The 27,773-nt window shown below is 61.8% G+C and overlaps 3 protein-coding genes across 7 annotated transcripts in view; all 3 read left to right on the top strand.

The window, feature by feature from the left end:
• The window catches only part of LCN15 (lipocalin 15), a 27,391-nt gene extending 18,388 nt beyond the window's left edge, over positions 1-9,003 (top strand). For 2 of the 5 annotated variants that reach the window (XM_057721254.1, XM_057721260.1), the window contains 6 exons: positions 5,498-5,637; positions 5,723-5,793; positions 6,010-6,120; positions 6,850-6,951; positions 7,186-7,250; positions 8,867-9,003. In XM_057721254.1, the coding sequence (XP_057577237.1) occupies positions 5,498-5,637; positions 5,723-5,793; positions 6,010-6,120; positions 6,850-6,951; positions 7,186-7,220 (459 nt within the window). In that variant the 3' untranslated portion in view covers positions 7,221-7,250; positions 8,867-9,003. Of the gene's footprint in view, positions 1-3,349; positions 3,624-4,111; positions 5,351-5,497; positions 5,638-5,722; positions 5,794-6,009; positions 6,121-6,849; positions 6,952-7,185; positions 7,251-8,866 lie in introns of those variants that run through there. The other 3 variants (XM_057721258.1, XM_057721257.1, XM_057721259.1) reach the window with 3 other exon arrangements.
• A 2,333-nt stretch (positions 9,004-11,336) lies between these two features.
• On the top strand, positions 11,337-14,617 carry LCN8 (lipocalin 8). The gene is made up of 9 exons (XM_057725294.1): positions 11,337-11,420; positions 12,410-12,540; positions 13,005-13,075; positions 13,390-13,494; positions 13,580-13,669; positions 13,766-13,791; positions 14,066-14,126; positions 14,245-14,426; positions 14,549-14,617. The coding sequence occupies exons 1-9, from the start codon at positions 11,337-11,339 to the stop codon at positions 14,615-14,617; spliced, it is 819 nt and encodes a 272-aa protein (XP_057581277.1).
• Positions 14,618-21,355: 6,738 nt separating this feature from the next.
• Positions 21,356-27,417, top strand: LCN6 (lipocalin 6). Its single transcript, XM_057719788.1, has 7 exons — positions 21,356-21,445; positions 21,657-21,796; positions 25,435-25,505; positions 25,992-26,102; positions 26,353-26,454; positions 26,752-26,782; positions 27,354-27,417. The coding sequence occupies exons 1-7, from the start codon at positions 21,356-21,358 to the stop codon at positions 27,415-27,417; spliced, it is 609 nt and encodes a 202-aa protein (XP_057575771.1).
• Positions 27,418-27,773: the final 356 nt, after the last annotated feature.

Genomic DNA, 27,773 nt, shown 5'->3' on the forward strand with positions numbered 1-27,773 from the left:
TTGGCCCAGATGGCCAGGACTTGAACAATAATGAATGTTCCTTTCTGTCCCCACCTTCAACTCAGGACCCACTGGAGAAAGCCAGATATGCCCCCTAACCAACCAGCAGGGATGCCTGCCTGTTCTCATTTGGGTGGTCTTCATTTAAAAAAAGTTCTTGAATTAATTTTCTTCCTTCCTCCCTTCCTTCCTTTCGCTGCGTCTGGTCTTAATGGTGGCATACACACAGGATTTTTGTTGAGGTATGCAGGATCTTTTCACCCGGGCTTCTCTGTAGTTTTGGCGTGGGGGTTTTCTCTCTCTAGTCGTGGCGTGGACTTAATTGCCACCCCCCACCCCATCAAACCTGCGCCCCCTGCATTGGAAGGCAGGTTCTTTACCACTGGATCACCAGTGGTAATTGCTCTTTTATGTTTTCCAACTTTTTTGTTATTAAAAAACAAATTCTAAATATTCCTATAGAAAATTGATGAATCTCTATCAGGCTTACCTTTTCTGATTTTTCTTGAACTTGGTCCATACCAAATTAAAAAAACTTTTTCCTTCCAGTACTGTTAAATTTCATTTTTATGTGGAACGCTGATCCACCTGGAATTGACTCTGATGTAAGGAGCGAAGTGGTGACCTAGCTCTGTGTGCATTTTCTGAATGGTCCCCAATGGCACAGTTTTGCTGGCTGGCGTTCAAGCTTTTCTCCACACACTGGAGATACGGCCTTCATCATGCGCTGAGTTTCCCTGTCATTTGTGTCCATCCCCATGTTTTCTAGATTCTTCCATTCTATTTATAATCATACTCTTACTGCTCATGATTTTATAACAGGTTTTCATGTCTTGTAGAACCAGTTGTCTGTTTTTACTTTTCCTTTGTAGAATTTTTTTTTTCGTTTTTACCCCAAGTTTACTTTTCCATATGCAATTGGAACAATTTTTTGTCTGGTTAAATTGTTTAAAAAAATTGGAATTCCATAAAATGTACAGATGACGATTCAGGGAGAATTGGTGTCTTTTTGATAGTGTGGCTTACGTTTTAGGATCATCCCTGGAGTGGAACGTTGATAAGCGGCTTTTCCAGTATCCGCTCAGCCCTGACCCATTTCCTGGGAGGACCGGGAGGCGCACTCTAAGTAGGAGGAAGTGGGGAGTGTGTTTACCAAGAAAGGATTTATGCAGACGTGGGTGGGGCACGGGGGAGCCCAGAGCGGCAGAGCTGGCCGCCCCCAGGTGGAAGGGCGGAGGAGAACCGTGTCGATGAGGCTCCCCCGCGGCCCGAGGGTGGGGGGCTCCCCGGCTGGGCGCAGCGGGGCAGGCGGCGGGGGCCAGGGCCGGCCTGGGGGCACCACGGCAGCGCCGGACAGCGGGAGCCGGGGTGGGGGTGGGGAGGCACGGGGACGATGCCACGGCTCCCGGACTAGCGGGAGGCCGGAGAACCGAGCGGCGGGAAGCGGGGCCGCTCGCGTGCCGAGCAGGAACGCACAGGACCGGCCCGCGGGGCCTCGGGCGCGCGGCCACGCGGGGGGCGCTGAGCTCGGACCCGCGCCGGCCGCGCCCGCTCCGCTCGGGGCTCGGCCGCAGGCGCGCCCCCTGGTGCCCGCCGGCCGTCACAGCAGGCTGCCGCCGCCGGGGCGGGGCCGCCGGGGGAGAGGGGGCGGGGCCGCCCGGCCGGTGCCAGCTCGTCGCCCCCGCCGCGCCGCGGACCGTGCCCGGTGCCCCGCGCGCGGCTCCTGCGCTCAGGGCCGCTCGCTGGCCTGGCGTCCACCCCGTCCGCGCAGCCCCCGGGCGGAGGGGCTGGGAGGAGCTGCGCGTCCCGCCTCCCGGGCCGTCGTGCTTCAGCCCCCGCCCGCGGGCATCCCCCCGTCCGGTGGGCTGTCCGTGCCCCAGGCCCTGGCCCCGGCCCCCGGGATTGTCCGCCCTGCGGGCCCTTGTGATCTGAGCTGGAACGGGGCGGGGCGGGGGGGGTGGAGGGATTCACGTGTCCATCCCCCCCCCGCCCCCGAAATTGTCTTTGGCACTGGCAGCGCCGCAGCTTTTGTCCAGTCCGAAGGGTGGAATGGTAGCTGCGGCCGCCTCATTGCCCACAGCCTTGCAGAGATGCAACTCGGGGCGCGTTTTCAGGGCGTTCCCAGAACTGTGCAGCCATCCCCACCACCAACATCCAGAACGTTTCCCTGGCCCGGGAGGGAGGCCCCACACCCACTAAACAGCCGCGCCCCACCGCACAGCACCTGGTGACCCCTAGTCCCCTTTCCGTCTCTGTGGCCTTGCTGTTCTGCACGTGGCATACGGGGGGCTCCTACACCACGTGGCCTTTGGGGTCTGGCCTTTCGCCCAGCACCCTGTCTTCAAGGTTCATCCTGTGCCCTTTCATGCGGGCAACCTTCCGATGTGTGGATAGACCACGTTTATCCGTTCGTTGGTAGCAGTTTTGAAGCTTGCCAACCCTGCAGCAGGCCCCACCTCAACTTAAGGTGACTTTCCTGCTTGGGGACCCCTCCCCAGCCCCAGCGGGCGGGAAGCCCCGTGTAAGCCCTTCTGCCAGGCAGGCGAGCGGGTTCCCTTTGCTGTCGCCCTGTGGCCATGGCTGGGACTGTACTGGCCACTCTTGGGTGCGGGGGCTCGCTAGCTCTGGTCTGCCCACTGCAGGCACCTCTCCTGCCAGTGCCCCTGTCCGTGTCCTGGCCCCCCCAAACCTCCTGTGCACACGGCAGGGCGCGCGCTAGCCTCCTCCAGGGAGCCGAGGCCGGCAGGATGTGATGGAGGTCCTGGCAGCGGTGCCTCATGCACTTCAGGGAGGGGTGCGGGGCACCCGCTGACCTGCTGCTGTCTGGGCCTGCGGTGCCAGCTGCACCCAGGGGCCACGCAGGGCAGATGTGGCCGCACAAACCCTACCGCGGCGGCAAGTGCCTGCTGTGAAGATCCCGGTTTAGCAGACCCGCAGGTCAAAGCGGCTCGGCCCCCGTCTCTCATTCATTCACAAGGGTTAACGAACCCCTTCCACCCGCCGCCAGGCCCCGTGCTCCGGCTCGGGAAACAGACGCCCACAGGCTGCCAGCAGGTGGCACAGCTTCTGCTGCCACGTGTATGGTGTGTGCGGGAGAGCAGACAGCAGATCAACACGGGACAGAACGTGGAGGATGCTAAAGCCGCCAGGATACAGGCCAGTGAGGGCTGGGGTTTGGGAGGAGGCAGAGGGCGAGAAGCAGCCCAGGGAGCAGGGGGCTCCCGTGAGGGGCAGGAAGGGACCAGAGGGCTGCTGGGCGAAAGGGTGCAAGCCAAAGGCTGGGGGGGAGAGGGGCCCGCTGGGCTGGCCTCCGGGGCGCAGGGCTGGGCGCAGGGCTGGGCTGAAAGTCCAGCTGTTTAGGGATGTCAGTAAGATCGCATGGCCAGCCACGGGCAGGTTTTGTGTGTCTCATTCCTCTTGGGTAAATACCTTGGCGTGAGTGTCGAATCGTATGGTAGATGAACGTTTACCTTCATAAGAATCTGCTAACCCATCTCCCAGGGTGTCACACCCTCTCGTCCCCCCCACCCCCAGCGGTGACAGTCTTGACTTAGAAGCAGAATAGCCTTCCTGCTGGTGTGTAGCTGCATCTCCCCACGACGAACACCCATGAGCCTCTCTGCGTGGGTTTACTTTCTTTTTTAAAAACTTACAGCAATGCAAATGGTTCTTTTTTTTATAAATAAATTTATTTATTTTTTGGCTGCATTGGTGGTTTTCGTTGCTGTGTGGGCTTTCTCTAGTTATAGCAAGTGGTGGCTCTTCTTTGTTGTGGTGCACGGGCTTCTCAGTGTGGTGGCTTCTCTTGTTGCAGAGCGCAGGCTCTAGGCTCGCGGGCTCAGGAGTTGTGGCTCCCAGGCTTAGTTGCTCTGTGGCATGTGGGATCTTCCTGAACCAGGGATCAAACCCATGTCCCCTGCATGGGCAGGCGGATTCTTAACCACTGTGCCACCAGGGAAGTCCCTGTGTGGGTTTACTTTCTGTCTGGGAATCTTTTCAAATCTTTTGCCAGTTCTAAAAAAAATAATTTTTTTTATTACGTCTTGAGAGTTCTCTATAGATTCCGGATTTAAGTCCTTTATCAGATGTGGTTTTGTAAATATTTTCACAGGAAGGCTTTCACTGCATCCTGTCCAGTGGCTCTGGGACCTGACGGAGCGCTGGCGCCTCCTGAAACCCCACGGAGGCGGCGAGCAGGCGCTCCTGGCTCTGCCCCTCCCTCCCCGCTGGCTGATGGGGGTCTTTCTCTGAGCCTGAACCCACTTGCATTCTGGAGCACAGTGCTGGCCTTCCCTCAGGGCCCCTGCCTCTGACTAGAGGCCTCTGGGTGGTGCGTCCCAAGGCCACGCGTGTTCCTCAAATAGTGCCCGCGGGGCCCTCTGTCTGCGTGGACACGAGAGGTCACCTGGAGAGGCCTTGGCAACCTGAGCCCCCAGCAGCCCGTGGCGCCTCCCAGGCGACACTCCGGCCACACGCTTATGCAACCAGCGATAACGTGGCCGTGACTGCACAATCCACCCCGAGTGGCGGCCCAGCCCCCCTCCACGTGGGCTGGCTGGCGGCCCGGCTGGGGGTCTGGAGTGAGGGGTGCCCGGGCCTCTGACGTCACCTCTGTCACCCCAAGACGTGGCTCCACTCCTGTGGTGGGAGGTCCCGATGGGGAGCCTGATGGCCAGAGCAACCTGTCCCTCCCGCCCCCCCCCCAGCTGCCTCCCAGCAGTGCCCCCAAGGGCCCCAGACTCCAGGCTCGGGGTGCACGGAGGTGGGCGGGGCAGAGTCAGGTGAGAGCCGGGCTCTCTGGAGCCTCCAGGAAATCACTCCTGGAGCCAGTGGGGACACCTGGGCGACTGTGCTGAACAATGCACAAAGGGGCTGGCGTCTCCGCGGCCGAGGCGCCTTCTGCTTCCCGAGCTGCTCCGCGGCCACGCCCGCTGCTGGGCTGGGCTGGGCTATAAAGCCGGGCCACGGGGTGCGGGTGGACTGGGTGCCAGCGGCCAGAGGACCGGCGTGGGGATGGAGGCCACTGTGCTGAGCTGCGTCCTGGCGCTGCTCTGGGCGTCCTCGGCGTGGGCTGAGGTCCTGGTGCAGCCAGATTTTGATGCCACAAAGGTATCGGAGGCCTCTGTGCTGTGCCACACGGTTGGGGGTCCGGGCTGAGCCCCCCGGGGAGCAGTAGCGACCGTGTGATAATAGTAGCCGCTGCCTTCAGTGGAGCTCCACGCCTTGGGCCTGCACACCCGTTAGTGTCCCTCTCCATTTAATCCCAAACCAACCCTGACTGTGGGTAATCACTGACCCACTTCACAGTTGGGAGAACCGAGGCTCACAGTGGCCATGAGACCTGCCCCAGGTGAGTGCCCAGAGCAGGGACTCAGGCCCAAGAGCTGGACACTCCAGAGACCCCCAGCCGTGTGGCTAGAGAGAAATCTGAGGTCCTTGTGGCCAAGGGTCCTGGTGCCCAGAGGGTCAGGCCTGAGGTCACTGCGCTGTCTTGCAGTTCTCAGGCCTCTGGTACGTGGTCTCCATGGTCTCTGACTGCAAGGTCTTCCTGGGCAAGAAGGACCACCTGCTGATGTCCACCAGGAACGTCAAGGCCACGGCGGAGGGCAACCTCAGCGTCCACGTGGAGTTCCCTGGGTGAGCGGGTCAGGCTCGGGGTGCCCTCGTGCCCGGGCGGGGTGGGGTGGGCAGGGCCGGGAGAGACCAGGCTGTGCACCCCCAGGGCTGAAGGCTGTAACCAGATGGAGGCCGAGTACCTGCGAGACGGCTCCCCGGGGCACTTCCGCGTCCCGGGTAGGTGCCCCCACCCCCTTCTCCGTGGGGTGATGCAGACTGTTCTTCTGCCTGGGACCCTCCCCCATGGTCCCGCTCCGTCTCCTGCCCCTCCCTCGCTCGGCCCCGGCCCCGCCCCCTCTGCCGCGGTGGAGGCTGGTGTGGGGGTGGGTGGGGGTGGGTGGGGGTGGGCCCCGGGCCCTGTGCTCTTGCCCACGGCCGCCACCTCCTCTGCAGCCTTGGGCTACCTCGACGTGCGCATCGTGGAGACGGACTACAGCTCCTTCGCTGTGGTCTACATCTACAAGGAGCTGGAGGGGGCGCTTAGCACCATGGTGCAGCTCTACAGTGAGGCCCCGCCCCCCATCCCCACCGGACCCCTCCCCCTCCCCCGCCCCCCATCCCCACCGGACCCCTCCCCCCTCCGCCCATCCCCACCGGACCCCTCCCCCCTCCGCCCTCCCCAGCCTGCCGCCTTTTCAGGCCCTGCCGCCACCTCCTCTCCTGCCCACCTCATCCCAGACGCCCAAGTCTGGGCCCCCACGGACCAGGTCGCGGTGGGGGTGGCGGAATCCCACCGCACTTTGGATGGGTAGGGGTTGACGGGAGGGGCCTCCCAGGGCTGGGCACTCAGGCCAAAGCTCGTGTCCCTCTCCGGCCGGGGACCCACCCTCCCCTGCTTGGCCCGCTGCCTGACACGCTGAGGCGGGGCTGAGGTACTGTTTTGCTTTCATTTCCAGGGGGCTTGGCAGAGTGAACCAGGGGATTCCGCAAGGGGCGAGGCTGGGGCGGGGTGGGGCTGGAGGCTGGCCCTGGGAGCTGCAGGTGAAGCCGCCGGCAGGGGCGGCCCCGGGGCACACTGTCCCGGAGAACAGCCAGGCCCCCGCAGCCTCCCAGGTGCCCCGTGTGAGTCAGGAGAGGGCGCGCCTTTCACGCAGCGCGCAGCCTGCCCAGCCTCGCGTGGCAGACCTGCTGTCAGTCCCCGGGAAGGCGCGGCGGGGCCGGGAGACCCCTCCTGCCCGGCTCTCTTACCTCTGTGAGCCGCGGGGGTTCACGGGGGCCCCTTCTCTGCCCCAGGCCGGACCCAGGAAGCGAGCCCCCAGGCCCAGAAGGCCTTCGAGGACTTCTACCCGACGGTGGGGCTGGCGGAGAACATGGTGGTCCACCTGCCCGCGTCAGGTACCCTGCCAGGCCCCGCCCCGCCCCCTTCCCCGCGTCCGGGAGGGGCCGGCGCCAGGTGGGTGGGTCGGCAGCCCCTCCAGCCGCGCGGAAGGGACAGGTTTTGGGCAGTGGAGGGGGGGCGTTTTTTGGCCCCACCCTCTGGGGATGGTGCTGGCAGTGGGGAGGGGCTGCAGGAGGTGGGAGGCAGTCCCAGCCGGGCCAGCCTCTCACAGACCCTCCATCTTCCTACAGATGCGTGCTCCTCAGGGGGCAAGGCAGCACCCTGACAGCGGGAGACCCACCTTGGCCCTTCCCAGGTAGGGGCCAGGGTAGCTCCTCCCTCCCGTTCTCCGGGGCCTGTGTGTGTGTGTGTGGGGGGGGGGGGTCTGCCCCTCCTCCCCGTGCCTCCTGCCCCCTCGCCTCCTGGGTCTGCAGGTGCAGATCCCCCAACACCCGTCGTTCTGCCTGGACACTCGCCTGTGTGCTCAGGCCTCAGCTTACACGTCCCCTCTTCCAGGGAGCCTCTCCTGATTACCTGGGGCCGCCATAACAAACTGCCTCACACTGGGCGCTTACACCACAGAAACTTATTCTCTCTCAGCCTGGAGGCCGGAGGTCCAGAGGGCAGGTGTGGGCAGGGCTGGTTCTGTCCGGAGGCGCCGGGGGAGCACCCTCGCCTCGTCCAGGGTCCGGCGGGGCTGGCGATCCTCGGCCTTCCTTGGCCCGTAGACGCGTCACTCCCATCTCTGCCTCCGTCCTTGCGTGGCCAGGTTTCCCTCTTCTTGTGGGGAGACCCGTCATCGGATGTAGGGTCCACCCGAAATCTAGGGTTATTTCAGCTCAGAATCCTTAACAGTGTACATCTGAGAAGATCTTATTTCCAAATAAGGTCACTTTCCGAGTTCCAAGTGGACTTGAATTTGGAGGTACGCAATCCAGCCCGTACACTCTGTGTGCCCGTAGCCCCCGGCTCTCCCCCAGAGCACTGGGGCCTGCCTTGGAATACCTGGTCCTCGTCCTCTCCCCGAGGGTCCCACGATGAGGGGGCCTCCACCTTCTGCGTTTGCTGCCTTCGCAGGGCTGGGTCCCCAGGAGCCCTTAAGACACAGATGCAGGTGGGCTCTTGGGGACACCTCCCAAAGGGACAGCAGGAAACCATCAGGCCCCTCGTCCGTGTTCATCGGGAAGCACTTGGGTACCTGCGAGAAACAGGAAATAATGGGCACGACACGCCAGGCGCAGGCTCGGGAGGCACCCCTGCGGCTTCTCTTGGCGGGGTTCGGTGGGGGCTCCCTGGGTGCTCTGCGGGCGGTGTCCCTCCGGCCTTCAGGGGCCTTCGTGGCGTTCCGCCCTCCTGGCCGCGCTGGGCTTCCCCGGTGCTGTGCTGGGGCCACCGGGGCTGCCGCGTTCTTCCACGTGTCTAAGGGACGCTGCCCAGGACCCCGGCTCTGTCTCCCGTACACGAGGGTGGGAGGAGGGGGTCAGGGATCATGTCACATCACCCTCAGGAAGGTTCTAGCTGCTGAGAGGGTGAGCCTGTCTTCCTGCTCTCTGTCCCCCGCCCCGGAATATCTTAGAAAAAGCAGCTTTCAGAGTTAAGTGCCCCCCGCGGACCCCCTCTCAGGTGCTGAGTCTGTGGGGTTCGTCGTGGCCATTCTGTGGTTTAGTGGCCGTCCTGGGGCTCTCTTGCCACGCCAGTCCCTCACTGCCAGCCAGGGAGTGAGCGAGGCCCTGGGGACTGTGGCTGGGTCCCCAGGAGCCCAGGGAAGGGGCAGCGCTGGGGGTGCGTTTCCACACTTGCAGAAGTTTTGGTGGCAGAATCCACTCGCTCTGGCCTTTCTGGAGATAAGTATATGGGGGGAGGGCGCCCTCCTGTGTGAGAGGGGCAGCCCAGGGTGTCCCTGGAGTGACCAGAGCTCTGCCGTCTGTGCAGGACCAGCCGGAGCATCAGGTCGCGTCATCCCGAGGTGTCCGGACCCACAGCCCTCCCGGCCCCCGCACCTCCGCACCCCCGGTCCTCCGAGGGCATCTCCTTGGGCCTCCCCCTTCCGCTCAATAAACAGATTCTGCAGTTTCGAGGCCCCTCGCTTCTTTGGAGAGGAACATTCAGGCTGGGCCCCGCCTTGACCTTGGCTCCGGGGGCCCCTGAGGCCGGGAGGCTCGGGAGCTGGGGACAGGGACTCTGGCTGCTGGGACCCTGGCTGAGAGGACGGAGCGCCAGCCGAGGGTGGCACCTGTGGGGGCTGCACGCACAGGCAGTCTGGCCCCCCCGGCCCAGCCCCCGTGGGTTCACGGCACCTGTGGGGAGACTGAGCTGCCTTTGCAGCCTGGCCCTGCGGCTGGGCCTCCTTGAGGTGCACAGACCACATCCTCACAGGCCTGGAGAGAGAGCAGCGGGCGGCTGCAGGGTGGGGGTGTTGGGGTTTCCCTGCTGGTATTGGTGTGACCGTGACCTTGGGCACGTCATGTGAACCTCCGTGAGGCTTGGGGATGGGTCACAGTCGTGGCCAGTGCACTCCGAGCCCCACCCTCCGGCCCGGCCTGAGTGCGTCTCTGTGGACCCCTGGGCCCCCGCGGGAGCCTGCTGGTTGCCTAGTTTCACAGATGAGGAAACTGAGGCACAGAGAGGTTGGCTACTTGCCCAGCAAGGGCCAGGCTCCAGGGCCCGGGCTGTATGTTGACCCTCATCGAGATGTGGGGCCAGGAGAGCCCTCCCCCCAACCCCGGGGCCCATCACGGCTCCTGCCCCTGACGCCGTGCCCAGGGGAGCTCAGAGCGTCCAGTTCTGTCTGGGCACACACTTCAAAGGGCAGGGCCTGGGGTGGGGCAGGAAGGCGTGGGATGTCCTGCTTCGCTGCTCATGGGTGTCCTGTAGCCCTCGTGGGGCCAGAGCTGGGAGCCATTAGCTCTGAGTGCATCTGTCCTCATCCTGGCCCTGGTCACCCTGCGACAGTGGGTGCTCCCCGTGCTTCCTGTCCTCCCTCTCCTGCCTGGCCAGCCCCCTGGGGGCCCTGGCTCATCAGCCCGGTTCTGGGCCAGCCCGGGGCCGGGCTCAGTCTCCTTGGGGCCGCCTGCACCTGCTCGATGTGTGGCCCACCTTGGGCTCTGGGCTGTCCTGTCCTAGCTCGACCCCCACACCTGCCTGGCCCCATCCCCACAGCTTTGTTGCAGAGCGGTGCTGCGTCCAGGGTCAAGGTGGCCCCTGGTGAGCAGGCCTTCCCTGTAGCTGACCAAGCCTGGAGTCATTCTTGGTGGGCTTTTCTGGCCTTGAAGGTGGGAAGGCTGCCCCGCACTGGCCAGGGACTGGGGTGCTGAACTGGGTAGCGGTTGCCGTGGGGACTCTGGGGCCCCTCCTGGCCACCAGGCCCCTGCTGCCTTGCTCCATCCTCAAGACGGATGGGGAAACGGGGGCCGCGCAGCTCGCCTGGGCCACATGGCTGGAGGCCTGGGGCCTGTGCCCGGGAAGCGTGGCTCCACCTTCACCTTGACATACTCGTCATCGGTCCCGAGCCTGGGATAAAACGCTTCGGGAATGGTGGGGGGGCCGGGGCACAGGTGGGAAGAGGTAGGTGCTGGCGGCCCACAGCCCGTGGAGCACTCGCAGGACAGGGTGTCCCCGAGGCCGGCCTGCTGGGCTGCGCGCCCCGCCTCGCTGTGCAGGGTGGGTGCAGGGGTGGGGCGTCGCCATCCGGGTGCGGGGAGGCCGCAGGCTCAGGGAGGGGGCAGAGCGGCTGGCGGCCCCTGGCGTCTGCAGAGGCACATGGGCCTGGTGGGACCCCACCGTCGCCTCCATGGGCCCTCCCCGCAGCCGGCCTCTCTGCCTTTCCCTCGAAGTTCCCTCTGCAGGGAACCACCTTTCCCACCCAAGCTTTGCGGCCCCTCGGTCAATTCCCCCGCCCAGAGGCGGGGCCCCCCCTTGGCTGTGTGGTCCAGGCACCTGGAGCGTTCGTCCACTTGCCCCAAGACCCATCAGAAAGAGCCTGAAGACCACGCGTCCTGGGAGGAGGGTCTGGGGGTGCGTGTGGGGCTCTGAGCCCCTGGGGGCCTGGGCTTGGTGTGTCCATCCCGTCAGCCCCTCCCGGGGTGGGAGAGGTGGTCCTGGGCCGTCCCCGTGGGGGTGGGGGGGCCTCGCTCTGCTCTCAGGCCCCCAGGCGGGCCCTGCCGCAGTGGCCACCGTCGTCCCCAGGCCAGGAAGGGGGTGGCGCTGCCTGCTCTCGTCCAGGCCACCCCACCCCCCTGCCCTCCCCGTGGCTGTGGGTGTCACGGGCCGGATGCACGCCCCCTGAGCCGTAGGAGGCCAAGTTCGCCGAGGACACTCTCCGGAGATTGCACCGCCCGCTGGCTCTCCCTCCCCATATAACCCTGGGCGCCGGGGGCACGGGCGCGGGGAGCACAGACCCTCGATGGAGGCCGGCCTGCTGAGTGCTGTTCTGGGCATCATCCTGGTGCAGGTGGAGATGAGCACGCAGGACCTGGACCTGCAGAAGGTGGCTTTGCTTTCTTGACGGGGAGGCCGGGCAGGGAGGGGCCCGTGTGTCCAGGTACTCCAGTCCCAGGACTCGCTGAGGTCGCCCCGTGAGGGCAGGTAGAGGAGGGTCTGAGCTCAGCCCTGCCTGGTCTCCCCTCTCCTGGTGAGCGGGTGTGAGGTGAGTGCCCAGGGCCGGGCAGAGGCGGCGCCCCCCGCTCAGGGCCTCCTGTGGGCCGGCCTGTGTCCTCAGCCTCCCGGCTGGTCCTCTGGGGCCTCCAGGGTGTGGGGCTCAGCGTGGCCACCTCCTGCTCCTGGGTCGGTGGGGTGCCTCCTATGCCCTCTGACCCCACACACTGCGGGGGTCGGCGGAGGCTCTCCCAGCGCAGAGACCTCGTCTGGGGGCTTTGGTTTCCATCCAGATGAGTTCCTGCTTTGCCGGGTCTGTCGGCTGCTGGGCCAGGAGCACATCAGCAAGCTCAGAAATGACAGATGTGGGACACGGATTCGTTTCTCTTGCAAAACTGATCAGTTTTCAAAAGTTTCATGCGGACGATGTGGGCTCTGGGTGGCAGTTTCTGCGGCAGGCGCTCGGTGCCCCCGCGTGGTTGGGCACAGCCAGGCCTCCTCCAGGGGGCAGGGCTGGCTGCTGGCCACTGCTCCCCCGGGGCTTTCACATTTGGGGCCCTCTCCGGCCCCCCTCTCTCAGGCTCTAACCACCACTGCCCCTGGCATCCCGTCCCCGAGGACAGGCAGCAGCGAGCCTGGTTCTCCCTGCCGACTGGGAGCCAGCCCTGCGGCAGTGCACACCGGCCTGCGCGGGGAGGGGCTCGCCCCGTCGGCCCTGAAGGGACCCCTTGGAAGGCCAACAGCTTGCTGCTCCGCTGACCTCTCAGAGCCTGCCGGCTCCCTGCTCGGGAGGTCCGGGGCGGGGGTCTGCCTCCTGGGGCCCAGGGATGGGGTCTCCGTCCGGCTGCCCGAGATGGCTTTGGCTCCGGCTCTTTTCTCCAGATTGTGGGATTCTGGCGGGAGGTTGGTGTGGCCTCCAGCCAAAACCTGGCCCTGAAGACCCCAAAGAGGCTGGAGGCCTTGTTCCTGACCTTGAGTGGGGAGATGCTGACCGTAAAGGCTGCGTATGACAGGTAAGGGGCCCGGGCTCCTGGGACTTCAGGGGGGTGGGGGGCACGTGTGCCGGGCACCCGGGAGCAGCCCGGCGGCACCAGCTGCAGCCGTGGATGTGCACGTTCCTGTCACTTGGGTGGACCAGCCCTCCCTGTGTCGACCTTGACCCCCATGCCCACCCCTGGGAGCAGACCCCAGGCTTCCAGAGCTGCATCTTCTCCCAAATAAAAGCTCACAGTCTTGATGAAGCCCCGTTGGTTCACAGGGAAGGAAAATGGACTCAGGGGCCGGTGGCTCTCCGGAGGCCACAGAACCCTTGGGCGAGAGGCTGGCAGGGTCCCACCCTGTGCCTCCGCCCTCCTTGTCCTGCTCCAGGCTCTCCTTCCTGAAGACGCGCGCCCCCGCCCCGCCCCGGCCCAGAAGTGTGCCCCGCAGAAGGAATGCAGGCTGGCGCTTTCCTAATGAGCGCTGTGCTGCCTTTCAGCTCAGGAAGTTGTGAGACTGAACAAATCGTGAGCTCAGCAGTAAATGTTTCGGGGAAATTTGTTTTTCCTGGTAAGAGCTGTTTCCTTGTTGCTGCAGTCACGGCCCCCTGGCCCTACGCACCAGCCGCCTTTGGCTTTGCTGTTCCCTGTGCTGTTCCCTGCGCTTCTCCCCATGCCCCAGACGCCCGCCCGCTCTCCTACCGACAGACCTGTCACCCTGCCAGGCCTCTCTGGTCCTCCCCGCCCCCACCCCGGCATCCGGGGAGGGTCCCGGCTGGGTGGGGGGAGGATGGAGCCAGGCCCCGCCCACTCTGGCCTCCCAGGGGCCCCCGCCCCGAGGGGCGCCGGTGGGCCCAGGCCTGTCCCTCCCGCTCACTGGCACAGGCCGCAGGGAGATCCAGGTAATAGACACAGACTACGAGCAGTACGCCATCCTGAGGCTGTCCCTGCGCTGGCGGGACGCGGACTTCCACGTGCTCAAGTACTTCAGTAAGCTGTCCCGGGGTGGGGGGGCGGGGGGAGGGGGCGCGGTCACCCAGGGACCACCCAGCCCAGGCCCCTGTGCCCCCCACAGCTCGGAGCCTGGAGGGCGAGTATGAGCCAGGCTTCTGGAAGTTCCGGGAGCTGACCGCAGACACGGGGCTGTACCTGGTGGCCCGGCACGGTGAGCCCCAGGCCTTGGGGTGGGCGGTGGGCCGGGGGGCCCGGGGGTGGGTCCAGGCGCCCGTCCCACAGCCCCTCACTCTGTCCTGTCCCGCAGGGAGGTGTGCCAAGCTCCTGAAGGAGGTGAGTTGTCACCCGGGTCTGCGCTGAGCCCCTGGCCTGCGTCCCGGCCTGAGGGGAGCCTGGCTCGCTCTAGTTCCTGGGCCTCAAGGGTGGTGACACCAGGCTGCCAGGAGGGGACCCTGGAGGCTGGGGCGGCGAAAGGGCTGGGCGGGGGAGGGGAGGAGGCTGGCCCTCATCCCCGTTTCCATCCAGCAGGGTCCTGCCTGGGGGGCGGGCACAGGCCCCGTGGGCCCCATCTCAGGCTCCCGGGTCCCGCACTGTGCTAACCCGTCAGCTACACGATCCCCTCTGTCTCAACAGCCCTGAGGGGTTGGGACTGTTCCCCAGCTTTGCAGGTAGAGAAACTGAGGCCCAGGCCATGCAGCGAGGACACCACGCATGGCCGAGGCCCCAGCCGCTGCCTCCGGGGCCCTTGGAGGCCGGGACGCCTGAGCCCTGCCCTCTGTGCCGCAGGAGCTGCTCTGAGGAGCCCCCGCCCCAGCCAGGATGCTCGGGACCTCGCCGCCCTGGCCTCCGCTGGCCTGCCCTGGCCTCCGCTGGCCTCCCTGCCTGGAGGGCCGCCTGCACCTGCTCCGAATAAACGCTCCTGCCAGACCCGCTGCCCTGAGTCCTTCCTGGGGGCCAAGGGGCGACAGGTGGGGGTGGCCGGAGTGTGTTTCTGTGACTGCCCTAAAAATGACAGCAAATCCGGCTCTTGAGTGGTCTGCGTTTACTGTGACCCTGTCGGTCCCACCCCCGGCTGGACCTCCCCCGGCAGGGGGCTGAGTCGCGGCAGGCCAGGCTGCCCGGGCACGGGGGCCCCGTCACCTGTCAGCCGCACTCCTAGTCTCTTCTCTGGTCTCGAGAGCTGGACGCAGCCCCAGGCTGGGTCCCCTGAGCAGAGCTCCTCTCAAACGACAAGGCGGCCACGGGCGGTGCCCGTCTCCCTCTGCCCATGGCTCCCTGCGGCCCCAAACCCAAATCCGTGGGCAGTGGGTCTGAGGCCCTCCGGCCATGGCCGCCCTCGGCCCCCTGCTGGCTCCCTCCCGCTCCCTCCCTGGGCGCCTGGGGGCACCCCGCACGCTCCCACCCCAGGACCTGCACTGGGACGTGCGAACCCCTCTCCTCCCATCGGCTGGGGGAGGGCCGAGAACGAGGGTGGGTGTCAGCCCCCTACCCACGTGCAGAGCCGTGTGACCAGGCTTCCGAGCACAGCGGCGGGGCTGGGGGGCCGGTCCAGCCAGAGAGGAGCGACCCTGTTGACCCTTAGGGGACCAGCCGGCCACCAGCAGCCCCTGCAGGAGTAAGCAAAGCACCAGCCCCGAGGGAGGGCCTGCCTGGGACTTGCCTTGGCACATCCTGAACCGAGTCCCAAAAGACTTCCAGGGGAGATGTTTGGGGACTGAATTCCGACACATTCGAGGCGCTTGGGGAACTCTTGGACTTTTCCCCAGGTCTGTCTGGCCAGAGCTCTCGGGAGCAAGGTTGTCTGCCTCAGCTCAGTTTCCCGATAGAAGGTTCTAGGACGTCTGCTTGGGCCTGGGCTGCTGGTTCTGTGACACAGAAGCCTACTGGGCATGGTGCAGAAACAACAGGAGTTTGTTTTCTCAGGTGTCTGGAGGCCGGAAGCCCGAGATCAGGGTGCTGAGAGGGTGGATGTCTGGTGAGGGCCTCTCGTTGGCTTGTGGACGGTGGCCTTTCCCTGGCCTCTTCTCTGCACACACGGGGTGATAGACCTCTGCTATCGTTCCCTCTTCTAAGGGCACCAGCTCTACTGGGTCAGGGTCCTACCCTTATGACCTCACTTGAGCTCATCACCCCCTAAAAGGCCCCAGAGCCAAATAAAGCCACATCAGGCATGAGGATGTCAGCACAGGAACTTGGGGGGGACACAGCTCAGAGGGTAATAAAGGAGATCAGGGCTTCTACCATGCAGCATCAGTAACATCTAGCACAGAAGTCGCTACACATGCAAAGAATCGGGGAAATAGGACCTATGGTTACAAACAGGAGTTAATAGAAAGTGATGCTGAGAAGAGCCAGAGCTGGATTTGGAAGATGCACGTCTAAGACAGGCTTTACGTCCTGAACTTTCACTCTGCTCCACTGTTCCGTCTGTTCACGTGTGGGTACCATTCTGCCATCTGTCAGTCTAGTCTTTCCCTATAGCTTCTCTTTTATCAATCAGCCAATCAACTGAACTATTTATCAATCCATCCATTTCTCTGTTTGTCTATTTCTCTCTCTCTGTCTAATACGGTAAATTTTGGCAAACTGAATTTTCCTGTAAAATTATCCATCTCGGGACGTTCCTGGTGGTCCAGTGGTAAAGAATCCGCCTTCCAATGCAGGGGACACGGGTTTGATCCCTGGTCGGGGAAGTAAGATCCCACATGCCGCGGGGCAACTAAGCCCTCGCGCCTCAACTAGAGAGAAGCCGGCGTGCCGCAAGGAATGTCCCGCAACTAAGACCTGACGCAGCCAAAAATAATAAAAATAAATAAATATTTTTTAAAACCCACAAAAACAAAATTATCCGTCTTAACGAGGGCTTTGAAGTTACTTGCTAGGAGATCAGCAAAGTACTCTCTGTTGATGAAATATTTTTTTTCCTCAAAGATCACTTCCCACCCTTTTGTCATTCCTTACTTCATGTATTTATAGTCTGTCCATTTTTTCTCATTTATGTTAGTTAATTCTATTATTTTTAAAAAGAATACTAATGATTCTGTTGATGATTCTGTAAATGAATCAGAAAATTCTGTTCATTTTTCCAAGAATGAGGTTGTCGATTCCTTAATGACGTCTGCTGCTCTCTGGTCTCTACTTATTATTTCTTGCTTTCATAGTATTATTTCTTTCCTTGTAATTTCCTGTGGTTTACTGTGTTACTCTTTGTGTAGCTCTTGTAGTTGGGAATTTAATGCACTTACTTTCATTCTTTTATTTTTAATTGTGTTTAAGGTGATGACATTTCCTCTGACCCTGAATTACATGGTGTTTTTATTATATTTATTTTAAATAAATTCTGTAATTTCAGTTTGTATTTTTCATTTCATCCAAGAGTATTTTTTAAAATAGAAAGTTTAAAACAAATCTAGTTTTATTGTATTTTGTTTTTGTTTTTTGGAGGTGTTTTTGGCCATGCTGCACGGCATGTGGGATCTCAGTTCCCCAGCTAGGGATCAAACCTGCATCCCCTGCATTGGAAACTCTGAGTCTTAAGTACCAGCCCACCAGGGAAGTCCCAGTTTTATTGTATTTTGGTCACAGAAGTTTGTTTGTAATATTTCTACTTTGTGGAGCTCATCAATGCTTTCTGTGTGGCTCAACAATTTTGTGCATGTTTTATTCTATTATCAAGATATACAACCATATATAAACCCTGCAGACCTGCCTTAGGTTTTTCTTTTCAGCTCCTTATTGGAGTATAATTGCTTTACACTGGAGTATGATAGTTTTACACTGTTGTGCCAGTTTCTGTCATACAGCAAAGTGAATTAACTGTATTTCTACATATATCCCCATATCCCCTCCCTCCTGCGACTCCCTCCCCCCCGCATCCCAGCCCTCTAAGGCATCACCCATCATCGAGTTGATCTCCCTGGGTTATGCAGCGGCTTCCTACTGGGTCTCTGCCTCACATTTGGTAGTGTGTATATATGTCAATGCTTCTCTTTCACTTCGTCCCAGCTTCCCCTCCGCCCCCCATCCCGTGTCCTCAAGTCCGTTCTCTACATCTGCATCTGCATTCTTGCCCTATCACTGGGTTCATCAGTACCATTTTTTAGATTCCATGTATATGCGTTAGCATACAGTATTTATTTTTCTCTTTCTGGCTTACTTCACTCTGTATGACAGACTCTAGGTCCATCCACCTTATTACATGTAGCTCCATTTCATTCCTTTTTATGGCTGAGTAATATCCCAGTGTATAAATATACCACATCTTCTTTATCCATTTATCTGTCAGTGGGCACTTAGGTTACTTCCATGTCTTGGTTACTGTCAATAGTGCTGCAATGAACATTGTGGTGCATGTATCTTTTTGGATTATGGTTTTCTCTGGGTATATGCCCAGGGGTGGGATTGCTGGGTCATGTGGTAGCTCTGTTTTTAGTTTTTGAAGGCACCTCCACGCTGTTCTCCATAGTCTGCCTTAGATTTTTTAGGGCTTCTTTATCCTCACCTACAGGGGGTCCATTAGCCCTACCTTTATCGAGAGGGTGTGTGCACGTCTGCTAAAAATGTATTTCTTTTTTAAAAATTAATTAATTAATTTGTTAATTTATTGGCGGAGTTGGGTCTTCATTGCTGCAGGTGGGCTTCTCTCTAGGTGCAGCGAGCAGGGGCTACTCTTCGTTGCGGTGCACGGGCTTCTCACTGTGGTGTCTTCACTTGTTGTGGAGCTGGGCTCTAGCCCCCGTGGGCCTCAGTAGTCGCGGCACGTGGACTCAGTAGTTGTGGCTCACGGGCGTAGCTGCTCCTCGGCACGTGGGATCTTCCCCGACCAGGGCTTGAACCTGCATCCCCTGCACTGGCAGGCGGATTCTTAACCACCGTGCCACCAGGGAAGGCCCTATAACTGTATTTCTGGTGCCTTGCCTTGTATTCTGCTTTGGAAATCGATGCCAGCTTACGTCTCTCACCCTCAAGAGTAATTTGATCATCTTGCCTGGAGACCCTGGAGAATTTTCTTTATCAGTAAAGTCCAGCAGTCAGTTTGTTTCTTGAGCACAATCAGCTCCTATTTAATTCTTTCCTGCTTTTGCTCATCTCTGCTCTTAGTTAATCTAAAAAATTCTTCATTCAAAATGTTCTTTTAGTGCCCTTCAAAGCGTCAGCATGTGTAATTTACTTTGGAGTCTTTACGTCACAGTTTTCCATGCACCCCTCTCCCCGTGGTGGGATTTCCATTAGATGGAATGTTTTCATTCTGATTTTGATTTCTTCCTCTAGGAGCAAAACATAAAGACTACTGAAGTCTACTCATTTCTTGCACAGGGGTGGCAGTCTGGGGGACTCACAAGAGGCCTAATTCGTACGCATCCGCTAATGTGAGTGCAGAAAATTCTCCTGGCTGGACAGCGTTTTGGGTACCGGCATGTGTGTGTGCGTGAAGTCTGATTGCTGTTTGTCTGGAAGGCGGCTGTGTTTACGGCGTTTGTTAGCTGCCTGCCCAGCGCGCCCTTCCTCACGCTGCGCCCTCCCAGAAGCCAGGCTCTCGCGAAGCTGCGGCCTGAGCTCGCGCTGCCCGTGTGGGTGGCTGCCCCGCATCCGCCTGAGCTCTGCGGTCAGAGTGGCTTTCTCCTCCTGGGGCCTATTCCATCTCCATCACAGGGTGCTTGTCCATCTCCTGTCTTCTCTGCGGCCCTTCCCAGGTCTCCAGGAAGTCTCGAGACAGAGGCTCGGGAGAGGTCTCTGGTGGACTTTGGTGTGTTTTACGCACGGAAAATGTGAGGTTTCTCTTTTCCGTGATTTGTGTGGTTGCATTTTTTTTTTCGGAGCATTTGCTCAAACGCAGTTTTAGTCACAGCCACTGTCTTGGGCACGCAGATGCCTGTACCTGCACCACTGCTCACGCGTCCACGTTTGCCGTTTATAACGTCTTGTGGGAAAGCAATACAACTGCACACGTGGTCCTCACCTCGTCCAGCAGAAACCATAGCTGTTTTACAGCCGATGCTGTGGTCTGAATGTCTGGGGTCCCTCCCAGCTAAAGCCACGTGCTGAGGATACACAGCAAGGTGCTGGTGTGGAGCACGGAGAGCGGTATTCAATATCCTGGAATGAGCCTTAATGGAAAAGAATGTTAAAAAAGAATGTGTATATATATACATGTATAACTGAATCACTCTGCTATACAGCAGTAATTAACACAGCACTGTAAATCAACTATACTTCAATTTAAAAAATTAAAGTTAAAATTTAAAAAAATTAAAAAAAGTCATAGCTGACATCCTAGCCCCTGATGTGATGGGATGGGGAGGTGGGGCCTTTGGGAGGTGATTGGGTGGTGAGGGCAGAGCCTCACGATGGGGTCAATGCCCGTCTATAAGAGCACCCCCGCGAGCCCCCTCGCCCCTCCCCACGTGAGGACACAGGGACTAGTTTCCACCCAGCCGATCTGCACACGACCAGGCTGGCGCCCCCATCCCGGGCTCCAGCCTCCAGAACCGTGAGAACTAGACAGCTGTTGTTTACAAGCCCCCGGCCTGTGGTCGGGTTATTTCAGCCCCCACGGACTAAACAGTCTGCCTTTAATTCCAACGTAGGAGGCACCGCCCTTGGGTCTGCTTCTGGCGTCTGCTTTTTCTGCCGCTTCTCACTCACACTGTGTTTTTTTCAGGAAACGGACCTTGAAAAAATAACAAACAGGGTTAATGTGAAGCTTGGGATGACGTTTTTGTCTCTCATTGTCATTTTCTTCCGGTGGGCAACTGGGAGGCTGGTGGTTGGGGACCACTCCCATCTGAGCTCAGGCCCGGTGCTCCCTGGGCCCCGAGGCAGGGCAAGGCTGAGCTGCAAGTCTGTGTGCAGTGGGCTCACTTCCATCCCCTTTCCTGCAGGGCTCATCCCTCAAGCAGGGCCAGGGTGATGGCCGGGGACCCTCCTGAGAAGGCCCAGCAGGGCAGATGGGTTCATCGTTCCTCACCTCCAAACCCTGCCTGCCCTTGTGTCCACGGCACCCCTGGAAGCCAAGCAGCAGAGGGGTGTGGGAGCTGTGTTCTGCAGGGTTTCCCTCCCGGGTACTCCCGCCTGGGTTCCGGGGTCCCAGACAGATCCTGCTGAGCTCCCGGCCCTCCTCTCCCAGGCAAGGTCTCCAATGACCCAGGGTGGGCAGTCCAGGCCAAGGGAGAGCTCCCATGCGGCCTTGAGGGCCTGGCCGGGGGCACGGCGAGCAGAGCTGGGAGGCAGCAGGGTGAGGCTGCCTGGAGAGTGGGCAGGTCCAGACGAGTGGGCGGGGGCGGAAGGAACAGGGCATTCTGCGGGCCGCTGGCTGTGGGGACAGGAGGCCGTGGCCAGCAGAGCAGGAAGGTGGGTGGGCCGGGAGGGGGTGGGAGCTCTCAGAAAACCTGGGGGGGGGGGTGGATTTTTGTATTTTTAGTGATTAAAACAAAGATATGCAAAACCACAGCTTCTGGAGGAACTGCTTGGTCTCACCCCCTCCTCAGACCTGACCTTGGCGTGGGCTCCGGAGAGGATACGGGGCCCTCCCAGCTGAGCCAGAGCGTGTTGGCTCCTGGGAGGGGAGGGGAGGGGTGGTGCGGCTGAGGGCAGGATGCTCCCTCCGGAAACGTCCACGTGGAGGGACGCTAGAGAAGCGGGGATGGCACGAAGGTGTCTTTGAAGAAGGGGCTCTGCACGCGCTCCCCAGGGCCCACTCCCTGCTCTCGGCGTCGGGAGGACTCATTCTCCCACGTCCCCCCACCCCCGGCGAGAAGAGAGGCCAGGCTGCTGCCCGGCGGTTAGCGGCCGCCCACAGACGTGCCTTCCCAGCCATATTATTGGGCTTCCAGGGGCTGGAGGGCTCGCGCGCCCCTGGGCCCCGGGCAGGCGTGCTGGCGCGGGGACCTCTGGGAGGATGAGTGGCGTCCTGCTGGCTGCCCTTCTGGCTTTGGCCTCGGTGCCCGGGGCCGGGGCAGTGTGGCTGGGCAGGCTGGACCCTCAGCAGGTAACAGCCCTCCTGTGCCAGCACGTGCCTTGGGCCGTGTGGGTCCTCGGGGTCAGGCCCCTCCGTGGGGCCACGTGGCCTCTGGGCTCCCCAGGGCCGGCCCAGCCCACACGGCTGCAGGGGCCCGGGCCGGCCTGCGTCAGGGCTCCCAGATCAGGAGGCTGGGCCGGGGCTGCAGGCACGGGCCCCTCACCCGCTGCTTCTCCGTCAGCTCCTGGGCTCCTGGTACATTCTCGCCGTGGCCTCGGGGGAGAAGGACTTTGTGGTGGAGAAGGCCACGAAGAACATCGAGGGGGTTGTGGTGAGCCTCACGCCAGAGAATACCCTGAAGGTGCTGTCCTCCCGGCACAGGTGGGCGGGGCTGGGGACACGGGTGCAGGGCTGGGCAGCCGGCGCCGCCCTCCCCTCCCTCCGCACCGGGCTCGCTCTGAGCTCCACCCTCCGCCCGCTCTCCGGGGTCTGCATCCTCTCCGGGGTCTGCATCCTCTCTGGGGTCTGCATCCCTGGACTCCCGGCTGGGCGGCCCGTGGGTGGGACGCATGCCTTCTCCCCTGGGGCTGGGCACAGCCTCTGACCGCCCCGCCTGCCGCTCCGGGCCCTCGGTCCGCGGGGCGGGGTCTCTGGTCAGCCGGCGGGGCCTCACGTAGCCCAAGGCCCTCCTGAGCGGCTGCTCAAGGTGAGTCCCTGCCTGTGCGCCTCGGAGCCCGCGGTTCTCTCGGAAAACGAAGCGCCCAGACGATGCGGTCGCGGAGCTTGTTTATCAAACTGGACTCGAGGTGCCAGGCTGAGCCTCGGCTGACGTTGGCCGACGGCGCAGACTCCGCGCGCGCCTTGGGGAGGGTGCTGGAAGGAGGGGCCCGTGCTGCTGGGGCGGCCTGATGCCGGGGCACCTGGGGGGAGCCAGGCAGGGGCGGGGGGCACGGTGCGCTGGGGGAGGTGTGGTTGTAGCGTCCCCGCCTTTCACGTGGGGGATGCTGGGCTGTCACAGGCGGGAGGGCGCCGCGGGCATTTGCATCCTGAATCTGGAGTCCTCGTGGCCTGAACAGCCGAGCAGACCCCGGCCTGAGAGGAGAACTTTCTCCCCCGCTCCCTGGGGTGCTCTCCCTCCCTCCCTGCCTTCAGGAGACAGCAGCGGGCCTGAACGAGTGAGGGCGGAGGAGGTCGCCTTGGGGGGTCTCTGCTGTGCTGGGTGGACACGGATCACACGTGCAGTGGGTGGTAGCCCTGAAGCTGCGTGGCTTGGTGAGCCCTAACGAGGCTGGTGCCGAAAGCGCCCAAATACGGAAACTTGGCGTCTGGAGCGCCCGGGCCTGTGGCACAGCTGTGGTCGCGAGAGGACCACGGCGATCGCGGGGTGGGGGTCTCCATCATCCTTTCCCGCGTCTGCTCGTGGGAGTGGTTGGTCAGCGGCCTTGCTCCACACCGTGTCAAGGTGCCTCTGTCTGAGGACCTGGCCAGACCATCGGCAGGACTCACACACAGACCAGGGCTCACAGGACAGGCAAGCAGCCGCTTCCGTTTTGTTACTTATGTGAATTTCATTTGCTGGCCTTCGAGCAGGAAACACATGTGCATATTTCAAAAATCAGAGCCCCTGGGAATCCCTGGGGGTCTATTGGTTAGGGCTCTGCCCTTTCACTACCGAGGCCGTGGGTTCCATCCCTGGTTGGGGAACTAAGATCTTTCAAGCCGCGCAGCAAGGCAAAAAAAAAAAAAAATCAGAGTCCCCAAGGGTGGACAGCAGGGGCCCTTCCTCCCCCTCTTCAGCCAGCGGCCCCCTCCTCACGGGTGGCCACGGTTTCGATCTTCCGTGGCTCCTCAGAGACGTCCAGGCACATGACGCACACGTGTGTCATTTAAACATGCAGGCCGGCCGCTGTTCTGTGTCAGTCCTGGGGGTCTCTGGCCTCTTTTGAGACATTGAAAATCTTATTCTCTTTTGTCTTTATTAAAGTTTTAAACATTTGTGGTAAAATAAACATAAACATAAAATGTACCATTTTAAGTGCACAGCTCAGGGGCATCGAGCACATTCACACTGTTGTGCAACCATCACCACGTCCGTCTCCAGGACTCGCTCAGCTCCCCAGACCGACGCCCTGTCCCCATAGACACGGACTCCCCTCCCCGCCCCCACCACCTTCTTCCTGGCTCCGTGGATTTGACTCCTGCAGGGCCTCACCGGGGTGCATCCTACGTTTGTCTTGCGTCTGGCTGACTTCGTGAGACGTAATGTCCTCCAGGTCCACCCATGTTGCAGCCTGTGTTGGGATTTCCTCCTTTTTTAAGGCTGAGTAATATTCCATCACATGGATGGACCACATCTCTTTTATTTTTTTTTAAGATTTTTCTTGTTGTGGACTATTTTTTTTAAGTGTTTATTGAGTATGTTACAATATCGCTTCTGCTTTATGCGTTGGTTTCTTGGCTGCAAATCACGTAGGATCTTAGCTCCCTGACCAGGGATCAAACCCGCACGCCCTGCATTGGAAGGCATAGTCTTAACCGCTGGACTGCCGGGGACGTCCGTGGGCCATGTCTCTTTTGCGTTCAACTGTGGGTGGACACTTGGGCTGCCCCTGGCTTTTGGCTGTGGTGAACAACACCGCTGTGAACACGGGTGTGCAAACATCTTTTTGAGATTCTGCTTTCAACTCTTTTGGGGACACACCCAGGTGTGGGACTGTGGGGTCATATGGTGACTCTGTGTGACTTTTTTGAGGAAGCGCGTTCTTTTTTTTATAGCTGGGTAATACTCGACCGGGCTGTCTGCCAGGGCTCCGCTGGTGGGGACACAGTGGTCTCTGGTCTTTTGCAGCTGGAAACATACTTTGGGGTGTGGACCCTGGTGAACTGGCCTGGGAGAGGCCGAAGTGCGTCTGTGCTTCTGGAGACGTTGCTGTACGTCACCGAGGCGGGTCCCGCGAGCTGTGCCGGCGCCGGGCGCTTGCTCTGTCTCTGCTCTTGGCCATCTGATAGGCGACAAAGGGCCCCACGTTAGTTTTTACTGCTCTCTCTGCTCACGAGGGCGGGGGGCTTCCTGGTACCTGTTCCTTCTGTGTTTCCCTCCCAGCCCACTGTCTCCTCAGAGCTTTCGCATATTTTTCCCTCGGGTGGGTTTTTATGGACTTGTAAGAACGCTTGAGTATGAGGGATTGTAGCCTCTGTCTGCAACATAGTTCGTTGCAAATATGCGTCCCAGTCTGTCATTTTCCTTATGCCATTGAGGAGTTTGTGACAGGAAGGGGTCTTTTTCTTGTGTGTAGGTGTAAACACCCAGCTTCTTCTCAGGGCTTCTGGGTTTTGGGACATAGTCGTTCAGAATCCTTTCCGCCTCTCTGGAGCCGAGAGGCCTCTGACCTCTGACCCGCTCGGGGCTGTGCCCTGGGGACGTCCAGCGGCCCAGCCCCACTCGCCCAAGGGTCCCTCTTCCTCCACGGATGGGAGGGGCTCCCTTTGTCGCACATTTTGCTTTATTTTCGGACTTTCTGCTGTTCCTTTGATCCCTCGATTCCTGTGCCAAGCCCGTTGTGCTCCCTCTCATGGCCCCACAAAACGCCCCCTCGCGTATCTTCCTTCTAGGCTTTTCCTGGTTATTCGCGTGTCTTGCACGGACCTGGGCTGCGAGCTGGTCTCACCGCACTTGCAGAAGTGGGTCTGCTTGTTTTGCGGGCTGACGGCTTAGGGACAGCAGCCCCTTTCGATGCTAAGTCTCTTTTTCCAAAACCGCAGACCCCCTGTTGGTCTCAGGCTGCTTTCGCGCCCTCCGCAGAGCAGGGCTCTAGGGAGGTGACAGCAGCTTTGTGCTCTGCAGGCCCCGACAGGTTCGCCGTGGTTGAGAGCGGGTTTGCGGGTCGCTGGGCCACCGAGGGGGAGGCAGAATCCCCTCCGTGGCCACGCTGGCTGCTGGCCAGGTCTGGGCGGCCGAGCCTGTCTCCTCTTGTGCTGAATCTGGACCCTGGGTGATCACGGATTCTTTTCTTTTCCAGGCTGGAGAGATGCCACCTGCACGCTGTGGAACTGGTGAAACAAAATTCCGGATGGGTGTTCGGGAATCCCTGTAAGGATGGCGGCCACCGTGGTCCCTCCAGGCCGCATGGGGCGGCTCCGTTCCTCTGACCATTGTCAGGGCCAAGTTCTGCCCCCAGCAGCCCTGGGCCCCCTGCCCCTGCAGCATCGCCAGGCCCCTGAGGGCGGGGTCAGCCCCGCGGGAAGGGGAGGGGGCGACTCCTCCCCGAGGCCTCAGTGGTGCTCTCCCCCGGGGCGAAGGGTCCCCGTTTTGTCAGAGGACTGCGTCGGACACGCTCAGCTGGGACCCCAGGCCTCCCTCTGTACTGAGTGGGGCAGGGGCAGGGGGATGGCCCTCTGCCCCTGTGGGGACAGGGTCGGGGAGGGAGCCCCCGGGATGAGCGGGGACTCACCCACCATCCACCAACGACCGCGGGCCTCTGGGTGCCGGCGCCAGGCGGGGGCCAGGGACCAGGGGGACAGAGCCGGGGGCCCCCACGCGGTGTGACGCCGCACCCCGGGGGCACCTGTCTCCTAGCCCGGGGCGTGCTGGAGTACCGGGTGCTGGGCACCAACTTCAGGGACTACGCCGTGGTGTTCACGCAGCTGGAGCTCGAGGACGAGGCCTTCAGCACCGTGGAGCTGTACGGTGAGGGCCGCCCCGGGCGCTGGGGGGCCGCAGCGCCCTCCGCTCCTACGCCCGTTGCCCGGTCCCTGCACGACCTCACCCACCTCGGCCGCACCTCCCTTCCCGGCGCCCCCTCCCTGCCCTGGTCCTCTGTGGGAGGCGTGACCCCGCCTGGAGGGGGGGATGGTGGGGGGAGGGGGCTGTGCGCGGAGACAGGCCTCGGGTCAGGAGGGCGCGGAGTCCCAGTCACCCGTCCAGCCCCCTCCCTCAGGCCGCTCGGAGCTGGCTAGCCGCGAGGCCATGGGCCTCTTCACCCGGTGGAGCACGAGCCTGGGCTTCCTGTCCCAGCAGCAGGCCAAGCTGCGCAGGGACCGTGAGTGTCACCGTGCCCACCCGAGGCCGCCGCGTGCGGGGGTGGGGGGATGGGGAGGGCGTGGGCCGCGGGGCCCTTTGCTGGCTTCTGCCGGGCGTGGGGACCCTCCAGCCCTCAGGGAGTCAGGCAGGGCTCGGGGGTCTTCAAGGAGTCACCTACTCCCTGCCCACAGTCAGGCCTGTGGGGACGGGCCCCGTCTCGGGGGTGGGGTGGGGGCTGTGGGCCGGGGCCGCGGGGGCGACCGGCTGGGCAGGGAGACCTGTCCCGTCCTCACCGCCATCGCGCTTTCCCCTCCAGTCACCTGCGCGCACAAGGTCTTCCAGGTAAGCGCCTTCCTGAGCGTCCCCCGGGCTCCCGTGCGGCGGGAGGAACCTGGGGCCCCAGGGGCCCGTCCATCCTAGCGGCTTCACCGCCGTGCAGAGCTGGGGGCCCTGGGGAGCTGATGTCTCTCTGGGTGAGCCCAAGGTCCCCGGTGCTCCTCTTGGTTTTCAGTGAATGCCGCGGCCCCCAGGGCACTGGAGGAGGCCGGCCGGACGCTGCCCTCCTGGCCGAGCCGCCCGGCGGCTGGGTGCTGGGCCACCTGCTCCCGGGGGCTCTTGCTGTGGATTCAAATAAAGCGGTTCCGCAAACCCGCCCAGTGCCTCGTGCCTGTGTCCAAGCAGGGCCCCGGGCCCAGGGCAGACGGAAGAGCTGACGTGGAGCTGCCCCCTGAGGGCCGGGGCCGGGGGGCTGCAGGGAGAGGAGGCGGGGAGGCGGGGGCGGGGCCGCCGCGGGCTGAGCCTTGAGCGCAGAGCAGCCCCGGACGCGCGCGCTGGCCTGCAGCCCCGTCCCTGCCCAGAGTCCCCCCGGCCCGGGGGTGGGGGCCGAGGAGGAGGCAGCTGCTCCTCCCTCAGGGTCACCACGGGCCCGGGGCAGGCGGGAGGCTGGTCCCCCTACGTGGACAAGACCCCGCGATCTGGATGAAGTGTGGGCAGGGTGCGGGGCTGGGGCACCCAGGTGTGAGAGCTTGGCCTCTCCGGGCTGGGGCTCGGGGGCAGGGGCAGCCAGGGACCCCGGACGGCCGGAGGTCCTGAGGATGGCAGAAGCACAGGCCGCCGAGGGAGGTGGGCTGCGAGCAGGGTGGGGGCTGCCTCTTGCTCATGGTGAGGTCAGGTGCACGTGGGCTGCCGCGCTCTCTGCACACGTGCGCGCACACGCACACGCACATGTCAGCACCTGCTAAGGGCATCGAGAAGGCAGCCCCAGCGTCAGCGCCGGCACCGTCTGAGCCCCATCTTCACGGAGGCCGTGTTTCTGTGCGCACGTCCCCGTGAAGGGAC

The sequence above is a fragment of the Hippopotamus amphibius genome, chromosome 2 (genome assembly GCF_030028045.1).
Source record: "Hippopotamus amphibius kiboko isolate mHipAmp2 chromosome 2, mHipAmp2.hap2, whole genome shotgun sequence".
Lineage (NCBI taxonomy): Eukaryota > Metazoa > Chordata > Mammalia > Artiodactyla > Hippopotamidae > Hippopotamus > Hippopotamus amphibius.